This window comes from Pseudoliparis swirei, chromosome 4 (assembly GCF_029220125.1).
Source record: "Pseudoliparis swirei isolate HS2019 ecotype Mariana Trench chromosome 4, NWPU_hadal_v1, whole genome shotgun sequence".
NCBI lineage: Eukaryota > Metazoa > Chordata > Actinopteri > Perciformes > Liparidae > Pseudoliparis > Pseudoliparis swirei.
This window is the reverse complement of record NC_079391.1, coordinates 34,428,084-34,450,589: the sequence shown is the minus strand read 5'-3', so window position 1 is coordinate 34,450,589 and position 22,506 is coordinate 34,428,084. Positions and strand designations below refer to the sequence as shown.

General features: G+C 50.1%; 1 protein-coding gene across 2 annotated transcripts; it reads left to right on the top strand.

Annotated features, from left to right (window-relative positions):
- The first annotated feature begins 3,860 nt into the window (after window positions 1-3,860).
- On the top strand, window positions 3,861-22,301 carry zdhhc1 (zinc finger DHHC-type containing 1). 2 transcript variants are annotated; one of them, XM_056412529.1, is made up of 9 exons: window positions 3,861-4,273; window positions 5,231-5,432; window positions 5,605-5,780; window positions 6,038-6,139; window positions 9,437-9,561; window positions 9,636-9,978; window positions 10,287-10,401; window positions 20,920-20,995; window positions 21,625-22,301. In XM_056412529.1, the coding sequence occupies exons 2-9, from the start codon at window positions 5,232-5,234 to the stop codon at window positions 22,077-22,079; spliced, it is 1,593 nt and encodes a 530-aa protein (XP_056268504.1). In that variant the 5' UTR covers window positions 3,861-4,273; window position 5,231; the 3' UTR covers window positions 22,080-22,301. The 2 variants fall into 2 exon arrangements, with proteins under 2 accessions (XP_056268504.1, XP_056268505.1); XM_056412530.1 differs by having other exon boundaries at window positions 5,182-5,432.
- Window positions 22,302-22,506: the final 205 nt, after the last annotated feature.

Here is a 22,506-nt window from a genome sequence, read left to right as displayed (position 1 = left end):
ATAAAGACCCGATCATAAAGATCCCGGATCATAACATCAAAAGATAAAAGATCACAAAGATCACAGATCATAAAGATAAAACCATAAAAGATCACCATCACACATCATAAAGATCACAACAATCATAAAGATCACAAAGATCATAACGATCATAAAGATCATAAAGATCACAACGATCACAAAGATCATAAAGATCACAAAAATCATAAAGATCAGAGGTCCGTAAACTTATCTCATCATTATTTAATCTTCCGTCTGTAATTATAAATATGACATACATTTTATTAATGTTATGAGTATGAAGTATTGACAGTATGATGAACATGTGTCTGTTCTTCACAGACCTCCAACAGGCTCTGGACGGTGAAGGTGAAGATGAAGATGAAGATGCTGTAATTTACCATTAACCTTTCTGATAAACGGTCCTTCGTCAACCAACTTCTTTTCGAGAGAAAGAACATGTAGAAATACACATATATGTAAATATATATACACTACCGTTCAAAAGTTTGGGGTCACTTAGAAATGTCTTTATTCTTCAAAGAAAAGCACTGTGCCGACGCATCCCTAGCGGACGACCTGAACTCATTTTATGCACGGTTTGAGGCTAGCAACAACAGCGCTAGCTCGCCGGCTAACAACAACACCGAGGAGCCGGGTGAGTTCTACCGCTGGGGATGAACACACACTCTCTGTGACCGAGCACAGTGTGAGGAGGGCTCTGTTGAGGGTGAACACCAGGAAAGCTGCAGGTCCAGATGGCATATCTGGGCGAGTACTGAAGACCTGTGCTAACCAGCTAGCCCCAGTGTTCACCACAATATTCAGCCTCTGCCTGGCTGAGTCCGTGGCCCCCGCCTGCTTCAAGAGATCCACTATTGTCCCTGTCCCCAACAATGCTTCTCCAGCATGTATGAATGACTACCCACCGGGGGCCCTCACCTCGCTGCTCATGAAATGCTTTTAGAGGCTGATAAAGGACTACATCTCGCCTTCCTCCCCTTTCCCCGAGACTGAGACGGAGTTTCTTTCCTCAGGCCATCAGGACTGTGAACTCCGACCTCACCAGGACCCCCACATAGACCCACACAACTGCCCCTCTTAGGCACACACACACACACACACACACACTTACTGTAAATATTGTGTTGTTTTTTATTGTAAATAGTGTGTACTTGTTGCCCTTGCACATTCCTGCTGAGCATTGCCACTTTCATTTCACTGCACACCCTGTGTGTGTATGTGACAAATAAAACATCTTGAATCTTGAATCTTGTTTTTTCAATAAAGATAACATTAATCAAAAATACCCTCTAATTCAATTTTCAATTCATTTGATAAATAAAAGTGAGTTTTCATGGAAGACACGAAATTGTCTGGATGACCCCAAACTTTTGAACGGTAGTGTATATCCATATATATATATATATATATACACATATGTATATATATATATATGTATATATATATATATATATACACATATGTATATATGTATATATATGTATATACACATATGTATATATATATATATACAATGTATATATATTAGGGCTGTCAGCGTTAACGCGTTAATCTATGCGATTAATTTGCCCGCGTTAACGCACTAAAATATTTTAACGCAATTAACGCATTTTTTTTTTTTTTTTTTTTAAACCGCGGCAGTACGGTTTGACACTGTTTCCGTTTTTAAAACAATCATTTCTCCGCGAAAATAAGGAGCAGAAATCAGTTTAAACTCGTGGATGAATCAGTCGGGTTTCCTCCTGCTCCTCCTTCCTCCGTCTCCCCTCTGATACACAGAGGAACGGAGGCGACGTGTCGGGTGACGCGGCGCGGAAAGAACTCGACACACGAAACCTTCACCGTGATTGGTCAATCCGTTTGTCTGTCAACATTTCGGGGGGAAAAAAACCCAATGAACACTCAGTAAATCACAAAGGACCTCCCACCTCACAGGTATGGCTCATTAGCAGCCTGTCAGTCAGAGAACCAGAGAACACGGCGCGAGGACAATGAGGCTCATTTCAGAGCTGAGATTGTTCTGGAATGTTTGATGTATAACACGTGGGGGTGTGTCACATGCAAAAGACTTTTAACGGTGAATTTAATTTATTTTGTAAAATGTATAAAATGCCCCCAGCCTCCAGAGGGTTAACGTGACATATTTGAATGTCAGTCAGTTACCAAGGCCACTGGTTCTGCTGCTGTTCAATGTTAAAGATGACAGGACCAATGGGGTCTCAATATACTTTTTTTTTTTACTAATCTGATGTTTCACTGAAGATTTTTTTTTATCATCCACGATATTAAATACCTCGCTGGCACTTTGTATGTAGGAGCCTCTTTGAAAACACAGCTCTGTGGGAAGTTTTGTCTTTAAAAAGAAGGGAACACTTTTAACCCTTGTGTTGCCTTGGTCATTTTGACCCGATTAAATATTTAACCCTCCCCGCCTTTGGGTCATTTTGACCCGATTCAATGTTCACCCTCCTGTTACCTTTATATTTACTAACATATTTTACCCTTTGGGTTCAATTTGACGCCAGCAATTAAAACCTCCAGAAAATTATTAGAATTAATATTGTTTTCCAAGTTTAAGTGTGAGGCACTTTATGTTTGTTTGTTGACTACCGAAAGAACACCGACATTAAACATTGAATGGGGTCAAATTAACCCGAAGGCGGCAGAGGGTGTATTGATTCGGCCAAAATGACCAAGGCAAAAGGTTTTTTTTATGTATAAAATGAGCCCAGCCTCCAGAGGGTGAACGTGACATATGTGAATGTCAGTCAGTCACCAAGGCCACTGGTTCTGCTGTGTTCAGTGGTAAAGATGACAGGACCAATGGGGTCTCAATATATATATATATTTTTTACGAATCTGATGTTTCACTGAAGAAACAATTTATCATCCACGATATTAAATACCTCGCTGGCACTTTATAGGTAGGAGCCTCTTTGAAACACAGCTCTGTGTGAAGTTTGGTCTTTAAAAAGAATGAACTTTTAACTTTTAACTTTTAATTGCGATTAATCGCGATTTCAAAGTGTGCGATTAATTAGTTAATTTTTTTTAATCGATTGACAGCCCTAATATATATATATACAGCTTCATACCTCCATAGGACCAGAGGAGACGCCCCCTGGTGGACAATAGAGAGAAGACAGCTTCATACCTCCATAGGACCAGAGGAGACGCCCCCTGGTGGACAATAGAGAGAAGACAGCTTCATACCTCCATAGGACCAGAGGAGACGCCCCCTGGTGGACAATAGAGAGAAGACAGCTTCATACCTCCATAGGACCAGAGGAGACGCCCCCTGGTGGACAATAGAGAGAAGACAGCTTCATACATATAGGACCATATATATATATACAATAATTACAATGTGAAATAAAATGACATGTATGTCTCCAGAGCTGCACAGCTTTGACACTATTAATAAATAGGAAATAGAAAGTACAAGACCCGCACTGAAAATGTTACTTAAGTAAGAACATTTATAATCATTCAAAGAAAAAGTGTTTATTCCTTAAATAGAATAAAATGTGATGTCTGATATGACCATATATAAAAAAAAGTATGTAATGTTATATTATATTACATTGTATTGTATATTATATTACATTGTATTATATAATATAATATTACACCATATTACATATTATATCACATTATATAACATGTATATGCAGCTGCTGCCTCCTGCTGGACGAACTGCGTCCTCACAGCTGCCAGCGACGCTCTGGCTGGTCCCAGATCAGCGCATCGGCTCCTCAGGATATATGCAGCAGGGCAGTGGGCGGGATCTGCTAATGACCAATCGGAGCGGACTTGGAGCGTTACCGAGGCAACGGCGTACAGCTCATGAGCAGGCCGCAGCTATGCTAACAGGCTAACCAGCTCGTGAGCTTCGGTGTAACGGCTACATCTGTAAAGTGATCTCCTGCGCGGGGAACGTGTCCTCCAGAGGCGCGGCGGCGACCGACCGGAGACCGACCGGAGACGGCCCTGTGAGCCACGGGACGTGTATTTAGAGGCTCGGTGTTAGCTCGGTGTTAGCTCGGTGCTAGCTCGGTGCTAGCTCGGTGCTAGTTCAGATGACGTCACTGAGCAGGGAGCTAATTACCGGAAGTAACCCGGTCCTCTCCATCAGCGGCCTGGTCCGGACTCTGGGACGGGATGCATCGGACCGGAGGGCCCGTAGCGGACCGTAGCGGACCGGAGAACCCGTAGCGGACCCGGAGGGGCCTGTTACACCTGTACACAGGTGAGTACCGGGCCCTTTGTGGCGCTGTCCATCATTGACACGAGCCGTTAGAAGGGTTCGTAGTGATCGATATCACTGATCGGCTCAGCGGGTCGTGTCGTTACTGATCAGTGACCCGGTTATTATGACGTATCGATCAACACATCTCTCTGCGATGAGGCGCCCTGTAACCGGGAGACTCCTCGGTGAGAGGGAGCCATCGATCACTGATCAGCTGCTCGGAGTCGATGCAGCTCTTCTGACAATCAATAACAAGTCTGGTTTCAGTGGACAAAGTAACGAAGTACTTTTACTCCACTACTGTATTCAAAGCTTATTTTGCAGCACTTGTATACTTTATAACTTTATAACTTCGTAGGCTAAGTGCTCTTTATCGATCCGACAGATCTTCACAATAATCAGAGACGAAGTATTGATCCCCAGAGAGGCCGATCAGCTCGTTTATAAAGTATAGAACAGATGTATAAGACATGGAGCAGCTGCAGTGGTCACGTGACCAACAGCCTCTAGAACACAGTAACCATGGTAACGCGCTCAGTGACGTATGCACCGCCACCACGGACTACCGAGACCCGGGTCCAAGGTCCCGGACTCACCCTGCGGTTCTGTGTGTGTGTGTGTGTGGCTCTGTGTCTGTGGTTCTGAGTGTGGTTCTGTGTGCGTGGTTCTGAGTGTGTGGTTCTGAGTGTGTGTGGTTCTGTGTGTGTGGTTCTGTGTGTGTGGTTCTGAGTGTGGTTCTGTGTGCGTGGTTCAGTGTAGTTCTGAGTGTGTGTGGTTCTGTGTGTGTGGTTCTGTGTGTGTGGTTCTGAGTGTGGTTCTGTGTGCGTGGTTCTGAGTGTGTGTGGTTCTGAGTGTGTGGTTCTGAGTGTGTGTGGTTCTGAGTGTGTGTCTGAGTGTGTGGTTCTGAGTGTGGTTCTGAGTGTGTGGTTCTGTGTGTGGTTCTGTGTGTGCGTGCAGGATGGACGTGTGCAGTGGGAACCCGAACCGCACGGCGCCGGTGGGAGCCGACGCCCCCCTGAGCTCCCGGACCAATGGGTGGAGCTGGCCCCCCCACCCCTTCCAGCTGCTGGCCTGGCTGCTCTTCGTCTACTTCGCCGTCACCGGCTTCGGCGTGTTGGTGCCGCTGCTGCCGGCCCATTGGATCCCCGCCGGGTACATCGTATCCTTCACCTGGTTGGCTGGAGCTCTACTGTCTGCTGCCAGCTGATTGGCTGGAGCTCTCCTGTCTGCTCCCAGCTGATTGGCTGTAGATGAATGTTTAGAAGTCAGGTGACTGAATGAGCGTCCTGCGGTCCAATCAGAAGCCGTGTTGTGCGTCCTGACGGCCTCAGTGCACAGGGCTGATGTTCTGCTGCCACCTGTGTGTTCACCTGCTGGCCGTCAGCGTGGACCCGGCCGACCTCAGCGTCAGAACCAGGAGCCTCCGAGGCCCCGCCCCCCCGTTCGACCGCTCCGAGCACGCCCACGTCATCGAGAACTGCCACTGCTACCTGTGCCAGGTGGACGTGTGAGTGTGTGTCTGTTTGTGTGTGTTTACATGTGTGTGTGTGTGTGTGTGTTTACATGTGTGTGTGTTTTTACATGTGTTTACATGTGTGTGTGTGTGTGTGTGTTTACATGTGTGTGTGTGTGTGTTTACATGTGTGTGTGTTTTTACATGTGTTTACATGTGTGTGTGTGTGTGTTTACATGTGTGTGTGTTTTTACATGTGTTTACATGTGTGTGTGTGTGTGTGTTTACATGTGTGTGTGTGTGTGTTTCAGGGGTCCTAAGTCTAAGCACTGCAGCTCCTGTAATAAATGTGTTTCTAACTTCGACCATCACTGTCGCTGGCTGAACAACTGTGTGGGGAGCCGCAACTACAGGTGAGTCTGGACCCCCACGGGTCCCCTCTAGAGGGTCTCACATGACCCCCACGGGTCCCCTATAGAGGGTCTCACATGACCCCCACGGGTCCCCTCTAGAGGGTCTCACATGACCCCCACGGGTCCCCTATAGAGGGTCTCACATGACCCCCCACCGGGTCCCCTCTAGAGGGCCTCACATGACCCCCACGGGTCCCCTCTAGAGGGTCTCACATGACCCCACGGGTCCCCCAGAGGGTCTCACATGACCCCCACGGGTCCCCTATAGAGGGTCTCACATGACCCCCACGGGTCCCCTCTAGAGGGTCTCACATGACCCCCACGGGTCCCCTATAGAGGGTCTCACATGACCCCCCACGGGTCCCCAATAGAGGGCCTCACATGACCCCCCACGGGTCCCCCAGAGGGTCTCACATGTCCCCACCGGGTCCCCTATAGAGGGTCTCACATGACCCCCAGGTCCCCCAGAGGGTCTCACATGACCCCACGGTCCCCCAGAGGGTCTCACATGACCCCCACGGGTCCCCATAGAGGGTCTCACATGACCCCCACGGGTCCCCTAGAGGGTCTCACATGACCCCACGGGTCCCCATAGAGGGTCTCACATGACCCCCACGGGTCCCCCATAGAGGGTCTCACATGACCCCCACGGGTCCCCTATAGAGGGTCTCACATGACCCCCACGGGTCCCCTATAGAGGGTCTCACATGTCCCCACCGGGTCCCCTATAGAGGGTCTCACATGACCCCCACGGGTCCCCTATAGAGGGTCTCACATGACCCCCACGGGTCCCCTATAGAGGGTCTCACATGTCCCCCACGGGTCCCCTATAGAGGGTCTCACATGACCCCAGGTCCCCTAGAGGGTCTCACATGTCCCCCACGGGTCCCCTATAGAGGGTCTCACATGACCCCCACGGGTCCCCTATAGAGGGTCTCACATGACCCCCCACGGGTCCCCTCTAGAGGGTCTCACATGACCCCCACGGGTCCCCTATAGAGGGTCTCACATGACCCCCACGGGTCCCCTATAGAGGGTCTCACATGACCCCCACGGGTCCCCTATAGAGGGTCTCACATGTCCCCACCGGGTCCCCTATAGAGGGTCTCACATGTCCCCCACGGGTCCCCATAGAGGGTCTCACATGACCCCCACGGGTCCCCTATAGAGGGTCTCACATGGCCCCCACGGGTCCCCTATAGAGGGTCTCACATGTCCCCCCACGGGTCCCCTATAGAGGGTCTCACATGACCCCCACGGGTCCCCTATAGAGGGTCTCACATGACCCCCACGGGTCCCCTCTAGAGGGTCTCACATGACCCCACCGGGTCCCCTAGAGGGTCTCACATGACCCCCACGGGTCCCCTATAGAGGGCCTCACATGACCCCCCACCGAGTCCCCTATAGAGGGCCTCACATGTCCCCACCGGGTCCCCTATAGAGGGTCTCACATGACCCCCACGGGTCCCCTCTAGAGGGTCTCATGACCCCCACGGTCCCCCAGAGGGTCTCACATGACCCCCCACCAGGTCCCCTCTAGAGGGTCTCACATGACCCCCACGGGTCCCCTATAGAGGGTCTCACATGACCCCCACGGGTCCCCTATAGAGGGTCTCACATGACCCCCACGGGTCCCCTATAGAGGGTCTCACATGTCCCCACCGGGTCCCCTATAGAGGGTCTCACATGACCCCCACGGGTCCCCTATAGAGGGCCTCACATGACCCCCACGGGTCCCCTATAGAGGGTCTCACATGACCCCCACGGGTCCCCTATAGAGGGTCTCACATGACCCCCCACCGGGTCCCCTCTAGAGGGTCTCACATGACCCCCACGGGTCCCCTATAGAGGGTCTCACATGACCCCCACGGGTCCCCTATAGAGGGTCTCACATGACCCCCACAGGTCCCCTAGAGGTCTCACATGACCCCCACGGGTCCCCATAGAGGGTCTCACATGACCCCCACGGGTCCCCTATAGAGGGTCTCACATGACCCCCACGGGTCCCCTATAGAGGGTCTCACATGACCCCCACGGGTCCCCTATAGAGGGTCTCACATGACCCCCACGGGTCCCCAGAGGATCTCACATGACCCCCACGGGTCCCCTATAGAGGGTCTCACATGGCCCCCCGCTGAGGTCCCCTATAGAGGGTCTCACATGTCCCCACCGGGTCCCCTATAGAGGGTCTCACATGACCCCCACGGGTCCCCTATAGAGGGTCTCACATGACCCCCACGGGTCCCCTATAGAGGGTCTCACATGACCCCCACGGGTCCCCTATAGAGGGCCTCACATGACCCCCCACGGGTCCCCAATAGAGGGTCTCACATGACCCCCCCCGGGTCCCCTATAGAGGGTCTCACATGACCCCACGGGTCCCCCATAGAGGGTCTCACATGACCCCCACGGGTCCCCATAGAGGGTCTCACATGACCCCACGGGTCCCCATAGAGGGTCTCACATGACCCCACCGGGTCCCCTAGAGGGTCTCACATGACCCCACGGGTCCCCTAGAGGGTCTCACATGACCCCCACGGGTCCCCCAGAGGGTCTCACATGTCCCCACCGGGTCCCCTATAGAGGGTCTCACATGACCCCCCACGGGTCCCCTATAGAGGGTCTCACATGACCCCCCCGGGTCCCCTCTAGAGGGTCTCACATGACCCCCACGGGTCCCCTCTAGAGGGTCTCACATGACCCCCACGGGTCCCCTCTAGAGGGTCTCACATGACCCCCACGGGTCCCCTCTAGAGGGTCTCACATGACCCCACGGGTCCCCTCTAGAGGGTCTCACATGACCCCCACGGGTCCCCTAGAGGGTCTCACATGACCCCCACGGGTCCCCCAGAGGGTCTCACATGATCCCCACGGGTCCCCCAGAGGGTCTCACATGACCCCCACGGGTCCCCTCTAGAGGGTCTCACATGACCCCCACGGGTCCCCTCTAGAGGGTCTCACATGACCCCCACGGGTCCCCTCTAGAGGGTCTCACATGACCCCCACGGTCCCCCAGAGGTCTCACATGACCCCACGGTCCCCTCAGAGGGTCTCACATGACCCCCACGGGTCCCCTCAGAGGGTCTCACATGACCCCACGGTCCCCCAGAGGGTCTCACATGACCCCACGGGTCCCCTAGAGGGTCTCACATGACCCCCACGGGTCCCCTCTAGAGGGTCTCACATGACCCCCCACGGGTCCCCTCTAGAGGGTCACACATGATCCCCCACGGGTCCCTCAGAGGGTCTCACATGACCCCCCACGGGTCCCCTATAGAGGTCTCCCTCTGTCTGCAGGCTGTTCCTGCACAGCGTGGTCTCGGCTCTGTTGGGGGTCTCTCTGGTTCTGGTCGTGGCCTCCTACGTCTTCATTGAGTTTTTTCTGGACCCGTCCAAACTCCGCTCTGACAAACACTTCCTGGGTAAGACCTGACCCCTGACCCCTGACCCAGCATGACCCGGTCATTGACCACGCGGTCTCTGTGTGGCCCCCCAGGGAGCAACGAGTCGGCGCTGTGGTTCGTGTTCCTGCCCGTGGCGCCCGTCCCCTCCTCGGCGGCGGTGATCCCCGGCGTGGCGGCCGTCACCGTCGCTCTGGCTCTGCTGTCCTCGGTGCTGCTGAGCCACCTGCTGGGCTTCCACCTGTACCTGAGTAAGAGGGGGGGGGTCCCGCTGCAGAGCTGGGTCCTCACTGTGTGTGTGTCTCAGTGTGGAACAGGCTCAGTACCTTTGAGTACATTGTGCGTCAGCGTCACCGTCAGGACGGCAGAGACGCCAGGAAACCAGGACCAGGACCCGCGAAGGAGCCGGGAGCCCCCCCGTCGGCCCTCCTCCTCCAGGTAACTGGGGCTCCGCTGGCGGCCATGTTGGCCCTCGCCCCTTTAACCAGTAGATCTGGTCTTCTGCCCTCCAGGACGGAGCTACGCCGGCTCTCTGGGCTACACCAACCCCCAGCTGACGGAGCCCACCACTGTGTCCGTGTCGGGGCGGAGTAAGTCCTGGTTCTGGTGCTCCGGTCCAGAGAGCCTCGCTGCCATTGGCTGAGGCCGACGGGGCCGACGCGTTTCCATGGAGACGGTGTGGAAACAATGTGTGTCTTTGAGCGTGACGCTAACAAAGTGTATGTGTGTGTGCGTGTGTGTGTCAGGTTCCTGTCTAACAGCAGAGTGAGGACCGTGTCCAGTCCTGTCATGGAGGAAGAAGCTCCGCCCACAACGTCTCCTGAGCTGAAAGCAATAGAACACACACACCGCCGCACACAGGTAATCACACACACACACACACACACACAGGTAACCACACACACACACACACAGGTAACCACACACACACACACAGGTAACCACACACACACACACACACACAGGTAACCACACACACACACAGGTAACTACACACACACACACAGGTAATCACACACACACAGGTAATCACACACACACACACACAGGTAACCACACACACACACAGGTAATCACACACACACACAGGTAATCACACACACACACACACACAGGTAACCACACACACACACAGGTAACCACACACACACACACACAGGTAACCACACACACAGGTAACTACACACACACACAGGTAACTACACACACACACACAGGTAACCACACACACACAGGTAACCACACACACACACACACAGGTAACCACACACACACACACACACAGGTAACCACACACACACACACACACACACACACACACACACACACACACAGGTAACCACACACACACACAGGTAACCACACACACACAGGTAACCACACACAGGTAATCACACACACACACAGGTAACTACACACACACACACAGGTAACCACACACACACACAGGTAATCACACACACACACACACACAGGTAACCACACACACACACAGGTAATCACACACACACACACACACAGGTAACCACACACACACACACAGGTAATCACACACACACACACACACACAGGTAATCACACACACACACACACAGGTAACCACACACACACACAGGTAATCACACACACACACACACAGGTAACTACACACACACACAGGTAATCACACACACACACACACACACACAGGTAACCACACACACACAGGTAACCACACACACACACACAGGTAATCACACACACACACAGGTAACCACACACACACACACACACAGGTAATCACACACACACACAGGTAATCACACACACACACACAGGTAATCACACACACACACACAGGTAATCACACACACACACACACACACACAGGTAATCACACACACACACACACACACAGGTAACTACACACACACACACACACAGGTAATCACACACACACACACACACAGGTAACTACACACACACACAGGTAATCACACACACACACACACACACACAGGTAACCACACACAGGTAATCACACACACACACACACAGGTAATCACACACACACACACACAGGTAACTACACACACACACAGGTAATCCCACACACACACACAGGTAATCACACACACACACAGGTAACCACACACACACACACACAGGTAATCACACACACACACACACACACAGGTAATCACACACACACACACACACAGGTAATCACACACACACACACAGGTAATCACACACACACACACACAGGTAACTACACACACACACAGGTAATCACACACACACACACACACAGGTAACTACACACACACACACAGGTAATCACACACACACACAGGTAACCACACACACACACAGGTAATCACACACACACACACACAGGTAATCACACACACACACACAGGTAATCACACACACACACACAGGTAACCACACACACACACAGGTAACCACACACACACACACAGGTAATCACACACACACACACAGGTAACCACACACACACACAGGTAATCACACACACACACACACACACAGGTAACCACACACACACACAGGTAATCACACACACACACACAGGTAATCACACACACACACACAGGTAATCACACACAGGTAATCACACACACACACACAGGTAATCACACACACACACAGGTAATCACACACACACACACAGGTAATCACACACACACAGGTAATCACACACACACACAGGTAATCACACACACACACACAGGTAATCACACACACACACACACACAGGTAATCACACACACACACACACAGGTAATCACACACACACACACAGGTAATCACACACACACACACAGGTAATCACACACACACACACAGGTAACTCACACACACAGGTAACTCACACACACACACAGGTAATCACACCCACACACACAGGTAATCACACCCACAGGTAATCACACACACACACACAGGTAATCACACACACACACACAGGTAATCACACACACACACACACACAGGTAACCACACACACACACACACAGGTAATCACACACACACACACACACAGGTAATCACACACACACACACAGGTAATCACACACACACACACACACAGGTAATCACACACACACACAGGTAATCACACACACACACACACACACACAGGTAACCACACACACACACAGGTAATCACACACACACACACACAGGTAACCACACACACACACACAGGTAATCACACACACACACAGGTAATCACACACACACACACAGGTAATCACACACACACACACACACAGGTAATCACACACACACACACAGGTAATCACACACACACACAGGTAGGACACACACACAGGTAATCACACACACACACACAGGTAATCACACACACACACAGGTAATCACACACACACACACACAGGTAATCACACACACACACACACACAGGTAATCACACACACACACACAGGTAATCACACACACACACACACAGGTAACTACACACACACACACAGGTAATCACACACACACACACACAGGTAACTACACACACACACACAGGTAATCACACACACACACACACACACAGGTAATCACACACACACACACACAGGTAATCACACACACACACAGGTAATCACACACACACACACAGGTAATCACACACACACACACACAGGTAATCACACACACACACACACACACAGGTAATCACACACACACACAGGTAACCACACACACACAGGTAATCACACACACACACACACACAGGTAATCACACACACACACACACACAGGTAATCACACACACACACACAGGTAATCACACACACACACACAGGTAATCACACACACACACACACACACAGGTAATCACACACACACACAGGTAATCACACACACACACACACACACACACAGGTAATCACACACACACACAGGTAATCACACACACACAGGTAATCACACACACACACACACAGGTAATCACACACACACACACACACAGGTAATCACACACACACACACAGGTAATCACACACACAGGTAATCACACACACACAGGTAACCACACACACACACACACAGGTAATCACACACACACACACAGGTAACCACACACACACACAGGTAATCACACACACACACAGGTAACCACACACACACACAGGTAATCACACACACACACACACAGGTAACCACACACACACACAGGTAATCACACACACACACACACACACAGGTAATCACACACACACACACACACACAGGTAACCACACACACACACAGGTAACCACACACACACACAGGTAATCACACACACACACACACACAGGTAATCACACACACACACAGGTAATCACACACACACACACACAGGTAACCACACACACACAGGTAACCACACACACACAGGTAATCACACACACACACACACAGGTAATCACACACACACACACAGGTAATCACACACACACACACACACACACAGGTAACTCACACACACACACACACAGGTAACTCACACACACACACAGGTAATCACACACACACACACAGGTAACTCACACACACACACAGGTAACTCACACACACACACACACAGGTAACTCACACACACACACAGGTAACTCACACACACACACACACACACACAGGTAACTCACACACACACACAGGTAACCACACACACACACACACACACAGGTAATCACACACACACACACAGGTAATCACACACACACACACAGGTAATCACACACACACACACAGGTAATCACACACACACACACACACACACAGGTAATCACACACACACACACACACACACAGGTAATCACACACACACACACACACACACACAGGTAATCACACACACACACACAGGTAATCACACACACACACAGGTAATCACACACACACACACACAGGTAACCACACACACACACAGGTAATCACACACACACACAGGTAATCACACACACACACACACACAGGTAATCACACACACACACACAGGTAATCACACCCACAGGTAATCACACACACACACACAGGTAATCACACACACACACAGGTAATCACACACACACACACACAGGTAACCACACACACACACACAGGTAATCACACACACACACACAGGTAATCACACACACACACAGGTAATCACACACACACACACAGGTAACCACACACACACACAGGTAATCACACACACACACACACACACAGGTAACCACACACACACACACACAGGTAATCACACACACAGGTAATCACACACACACACACACACACACACACACAGGTAACCACACACACACACAGGTAATCACACACACACACACACACAGGTAATCACACACACACACAGGTAATCACACACACACAGGTAACCACACACACACACAGGTAATCACACACACACACACACAGGTAATCACACACACACACACAGGTAATCACACACACACACACACACACACAGGTAACTACACACACACACAGGTAATCACACACACACACACACAGGTAATCACACACACACACAGGTAATCACACACACACAGGTAATCACACACACACACACACACAGGTAATCACACACACACACAGGTAATCACACACACACACACAGGTAACCACACACACACACACAGGTAACACACACACACACACACACAGGTAATCACACACACAGGTAATCACACACACACACACACACACAGGTAATCACACACACACACACACACAGGTAATCACACACACACACAGGTAACCACACACACACACACAGGTAATCACACACACACACACACACACACAGGTAATCACACACACACACAGGTAACTACACACACACACACACAGGTAATCACACACACACACACACACAGGTAACTACACACACACACACACAGGTAATCACACACACACACACACACACAGGTAATCACACACACACACACAGGTAACCACACACACACACACACAGGTAATCACACACACACAGGTAATCACACACACACACAGGTAACTACACACACACACACAGGTAACCACACACACACAGGTAACTCACACACACACACACAGGTAACCACACACACACAGGTAACTCACACACACACACACACACAGGTAACTCACACACACACACACACAGGTAACTCACACACACACACAGGTAACTCACACACACACAGACACACACAGGTAACTCACACACACACACAGGTAATCACACACACACACACACACACACAGGTAATCACACACACACACAGGTAATCACACACACACACACACACAGGTAATCACACACACACACACAGGTAATCACACACACACACAGGTAATCACACACACACAGGTAATCACACACACACACACAGGTAATCACACACACACAGGTAATCACACACACACACACACACACACACACACAGGTAACCACACACACACACACAGGTAATCACACACACACACACACACACACACACACAGGTAATCACACACACACACACACAGGTAATCACACACACACACACACAGGTAATCACACACACACACACACACACAGGTAATCACACACACACACAGGTAATCACACACACACAGGTAATCACACACACACACACAGGTAACTACACACACACACAGGTAATCACACACACACAGGTAATCACACACACACACACAGGTAATCACACACACACACACACACACACAGGTAATCACACACACACAGGTAATCACACACACACACACACACAGGTAATCACACACACACACACAGGTAATCACACACACACACAGGTAATCACACACACACACACACAGGTAATCACACACACACACACAGGTAATCACACACACACACACAGGTAATCACACACACACACACAGGTAATCACACACACACACAGGTAACTCACACACACACACACACAGGTAACTCACACACGCACACAGGTAACACACACACACACACACAGGTAACTCACACACACACACACACACACACACACACACACAGGTAACTCACACACACACACACAGGTAATCACACACACACACACACACACAGGTAACCACACACACACACACACAGGTAACCACACACAGGTAATCACACACACACACACACAGGTAATCACACACACACACAGGTAATCACACACACACAGGTAATCACACACACACAGGTAATCACACACACACACACAGGTAATCACACACACACACACAGGTAATCACACACACACACACAGGTAATCACACACACACACACACAGGTAATCACACACACACACACAGGTAACCACACACACACACAGGTAATCACACACACACACACACACAGGTAATCACACACACACACACAGGTAATCACACACACACACACAGGTAACCACACACACACACACAGGTAATCACACACACACACACACACACACACAGGTAACCACACACACACACAGGTAATCACACACACACACAGGTAATCACACACACACACACACAGGTAATCACACACACACACACACAGGTAATCACACACACACACAGGTAATCACACACACACACACACACACAGGTAATCACACACACACACACACACACAGGTAATCACACACACACACAGGTAATCACACACACACACACAGGTAATCACACACACACAGGTAACCACACACACACACAGGTAATCACACACACACAGGTAATCACACACACACACAGGTAATCACACACACACACACACAGGTAATCACACACACACACACACACAGGTAATCACACACACACACAGGTAATCACACACACACACACACACACACACAGGTAATCACACACACACACACACACACACACACACAGGTAACCACACACACACACACACACACAGGTAATCACACACACAGGTAACCACACACACACAGGTAACCACACACACACACACAGGTAATCACACACACACACACAGGTAATCACACACACACACACACACACACAGGTAATCACACACACACACACAGGTAATCACACACACACACACAGGTAATCACACACACACACAGGTAATCACACACACACACAGGTAATCACACACACACACAGGTAATCACACACACACACAGGTAATCACACACACACACACACAGGTAATCACACACACACACACAGGTAACCACACACACACACAGGTAATCACACACACACACAGGTAACCACACACACACACACAGGTAATCACACACACACACACACAGGTAATCACACACACACACACAGGTAATCACACACACACACACACACAGGTAATCACACACACACACACACACACACACACAGGTAATCACACACACACACAGGTAATCACACACACACACACACAGGTAATCACACACACACACAGGTAATCACACACACACACACAGGTAATCACACACACACACACACAGGTAATCACACACACACAGGTAACCACACACACACACAGGTAACCACACACACACAGGTAACCACACACACACACACACACAGGTAATCACACACACACACACAGGTAATACACACACACACACAGGTAATCACACACACACACACAGGTAATCACACACACACACACAGGTAACCACACACACACACAGGTAATCACACACACACAGGTAATCACACACACACACACACACACACACAGGTAACCACACACACACACACACACACAGGTAATCACACACACACACACAGGTAATCACACACACACACAGGTAATCACACACACACACACACACAGGTAATCACACACACACAGGTAATCACACACACACACACAGGTAACTACACACACACACACAGGTAATCACACACACACACACAGGTAACCACACACACACACAGGTAACCACACACACACAGGTAATCACACACACACACACACAGGTAACCACACACACACACAGGTAATCACACACACACAGGTAATCACACACACACACACACACAGGTAACTACACACACACACACAGGTAATCACACACACACACACACAGGTAATCACACACACACAGGTAATCACACACACACACAGGTAATCACACACACACAGGTAACCACACACACACACACACAGGTAATCACACACACACACACAGGTAATCACACACACACACAGGTAATCACACACACACACACAGGTAATCACACACACACACACAGGTAATCACACACACACACAGGTAACTACACACACACACACAGGTAATCACACACACACACAGGTAACTACACACACACACACACAGGTAATCACACACACACACAGGTAATCACACACACACACACACAGGTAATCACACACACACAGGTAATCACACACACACACAGGTAATCACACACACACACACAGGTAATCACACACACACACAGGTAATCACACACACACACACACAGGTAATCACACACACACACACACACACAGGTAATCACACCCACACACACAGGTAATCACACCCACACACACAGGTAATCACACAGGTAATCACACACACACACACAGGTAACTACACACACACACACAGGTAATCACACACACACACACAGGTAACTACACACACACACACAGGTAATCACACACACACACACAGGTAATCACACACACACACACACACACACACACAGGTAATCACACACACACACACAGGTAACCACACACACACACACAGGTAATCACACACACACACACACACAGGTAACCACACACACACAGGTAACTACACACACACACACACAGGTAATCACACACACACACACACAGGTAATCACACACACACACACACACACAGGTAATCACACACACACACAGGTAACCACACACACACAGGTAATCACACACACACACACAGGTAACCACACACACACACAGGTAATCACACACACACACACAGGTAACTACACACACACAGGTAATCACACACACACACACAGGTAACCACACACACACAGGTAACCACACACACACACAGGTAACCACACACACACACACACAGGTAACTACACACACACACACAGGTAATCACACACACACACACAGGTAATCACACACACACAGGTAACTACACACACACACACAGGTAACCACACACACACAGGTAATCACACACACACACACAGGTAATCACACACACACACACACAGGTAATCACACACACACACACACACACACAGGTAACCACACACACACACACAGGTAATCACACACACACACACACAGGTAACCACACACACACACAGGTAATCACACACACACACACACAGGTAACTACACACACACACACACACAGGTAATCACACACACACACACACAGGTAATCACACACACACACAGGTAATCACACACACAGGTAATCACACACACACACACAGGTAATCACACACATACACACAGGCAATCACACACACACACAGGTAATCACACACACAGGTAATCACACACACACACACAGGTAATCACACACCGCCGCACACAGGTAACTACACACACACACACACAGGTAATCACACACACACACAGGTAATCACACACACACACAGGTAACTACACACACACACACAGGTAACCACACACACACAGGTAATCACACACACACACACAGGTAATCACACACACACACACAGGTAATCACACACACACACACACACACACACAGGTAACCACACACACACACACAGGTAATCACACACACACACACACAGGTAACCACACACACACACAGGTAATCACACACACACACACAGGTAACTACACACACACACACACACACAGGTAATCACACACACACACACACAGGTAATCACACACACACACAGGTAATCACACACACAGGTAATCACACACACACACACAGGTAATCACACACACACACACAGGTAATCACACACACACACAGGTAATCACACACACACACACAGGTAATCACACACATACACACAGGCAATCACACACACACACACACAGGTAATCACACACATACACACAGGTAATCACACACATACACACAGGTAATCACACACACACACAGGTAATCACACACACACACAGGTAACTACACACACACACAGGTAATCACACACACACACACAGGTAATCACACACACACAGGTAATCACACACACACACAGGTAATCACACACACACACACAGGTAATCACACACACACACAGGTAATCACACACACACACAGGTAATCACACACACACACACACAGGTAATCACACACACACACAGGTAATCACACACACACATGTGTCGTGTATCAGTGTGACATCACTGGTAGACGGCGTCTGCTGATTGGCCGTTGAAGTGTGTGTTTGTTCTTTCACAGAAAAGGAAGAAGAAGGTCCGTAAAGTTCCAGTCGAGGTCGCCAGAGGGCGCTGCCCGGGGTCAGCCCCCCCCCCCGGTACACACACACACCTGAGACAGGAACACCACTTCTACACACATGTACACAACAGCTACACATCAACATCATTATTAAGACTGTTGGTATTTGTCTGTGTTGACATGTCGTTGTGTTGTTGACATGTGTTGACATGTCGTTGTGTTGTTGACATGTTGTGTTGACATGTCGTTGTGTTGTTGACATGGCGTTGTGTTGACATGTTGTGTTGACATGTTGTGTTGACATGTTGTTGTGTTGTTGACATGTTTTGACATGTCGTTGTGTTGTTGACATGTGTTGACATGTCGTTGTGTTGACATGTTGTTGTGTTGACAGGTTGTTGTTGACATGTCGTTGTGTTGTTGACATGTTGTGTTGACATGTTGTTGTTGACATGTCGTTGTGTTGTTGACATGTTGTGTTGACATGTTGTTGTTGACATGTCGTTGTGTTGTTGACATGTTGTGTTGTTGACATGTTGTGTTGACATGTCGTTGTGTTGTTGACATGTTGTTGTTGACATGTTGTTGTTGACATGTCGTTGTGTTGACATGTTGTTGACATGTTGTTGTGTTGACATGTCGTTGTGTTGACATGTTGTGTTGACATGTCGTTGTGTTGACATGTTGTTGTGTTGCCTTTCCCAGCATTCCCTCTGAGGGCCTCCCTGCCCCCCCCGGCTCCGCCCCCGGCTCCGCCCCCGGTCCAGGCCGCCGCCCCTCCGGCTGAGTACCACTCTGACTCTGCAGAGTCTCTGGAGGAGATCCCCGTGGCGCTGGCCGAGCTGGGCTCCTCGTCTTCACGCAGGGGGGGCCCCTCCCCCCAGCCCAGGACTAAGAGGAAGGCCGCCTCCTCCCGCCCAAATAAGGGCGTCTCTGAGCTGCGCTTTGAGATGGCGTCCGCCCGGCCGCCCGTGGTCTTCGTCAGCCGGGCGAGCGGAGAGGCCGGCGAGCCCCGGGAGGAAGACCCGGGTCTGGGCCGGAGGCCGACCGGCTCCAGACCCGGCTCTAGACCCGGCTCCGGACCCGGCTCCAGACCCGGGGCCGGACCGGCGGCTCAGGCGCCGCCGGGCTCGGGCGCCGCGTCCTGGGTGGAGCTGTGAGGACAACGTGTCAACAAGCTTTGTTTACTCCTGAAGACGTTTTTGTATCTCTGGTATTTATTGTTGTTGCTGCAGAGGAAGCCGGAGCCCCGGTGACATCACTTCCTGTCCGGCAGCAGCACGGCGCTCAGCGTTGTCATGGTGACCTGTTGTCATGGTGACCTCTCCGTGTGTCTCCACCTCGCCTGATGTTTGATTCTTCAAATAAAAGACTTCCTCACACCTTCGTCTGCAGCCGTGATGAAGACGAGTAGAGCGCTCGTCACAGGGAGCTGTGGTTTCTGTTTAGCTGGAGAACAGCAGGACCGGGACCAGGTCCAGGACCGAGACCAGGACCAGGACCAGGACCTGGACCAAGACCAGGACCGAGACCAGGTCCAGGACCGAGACCAGGACCAGGACCAAGACCAGGACCGGGACCAGGTCC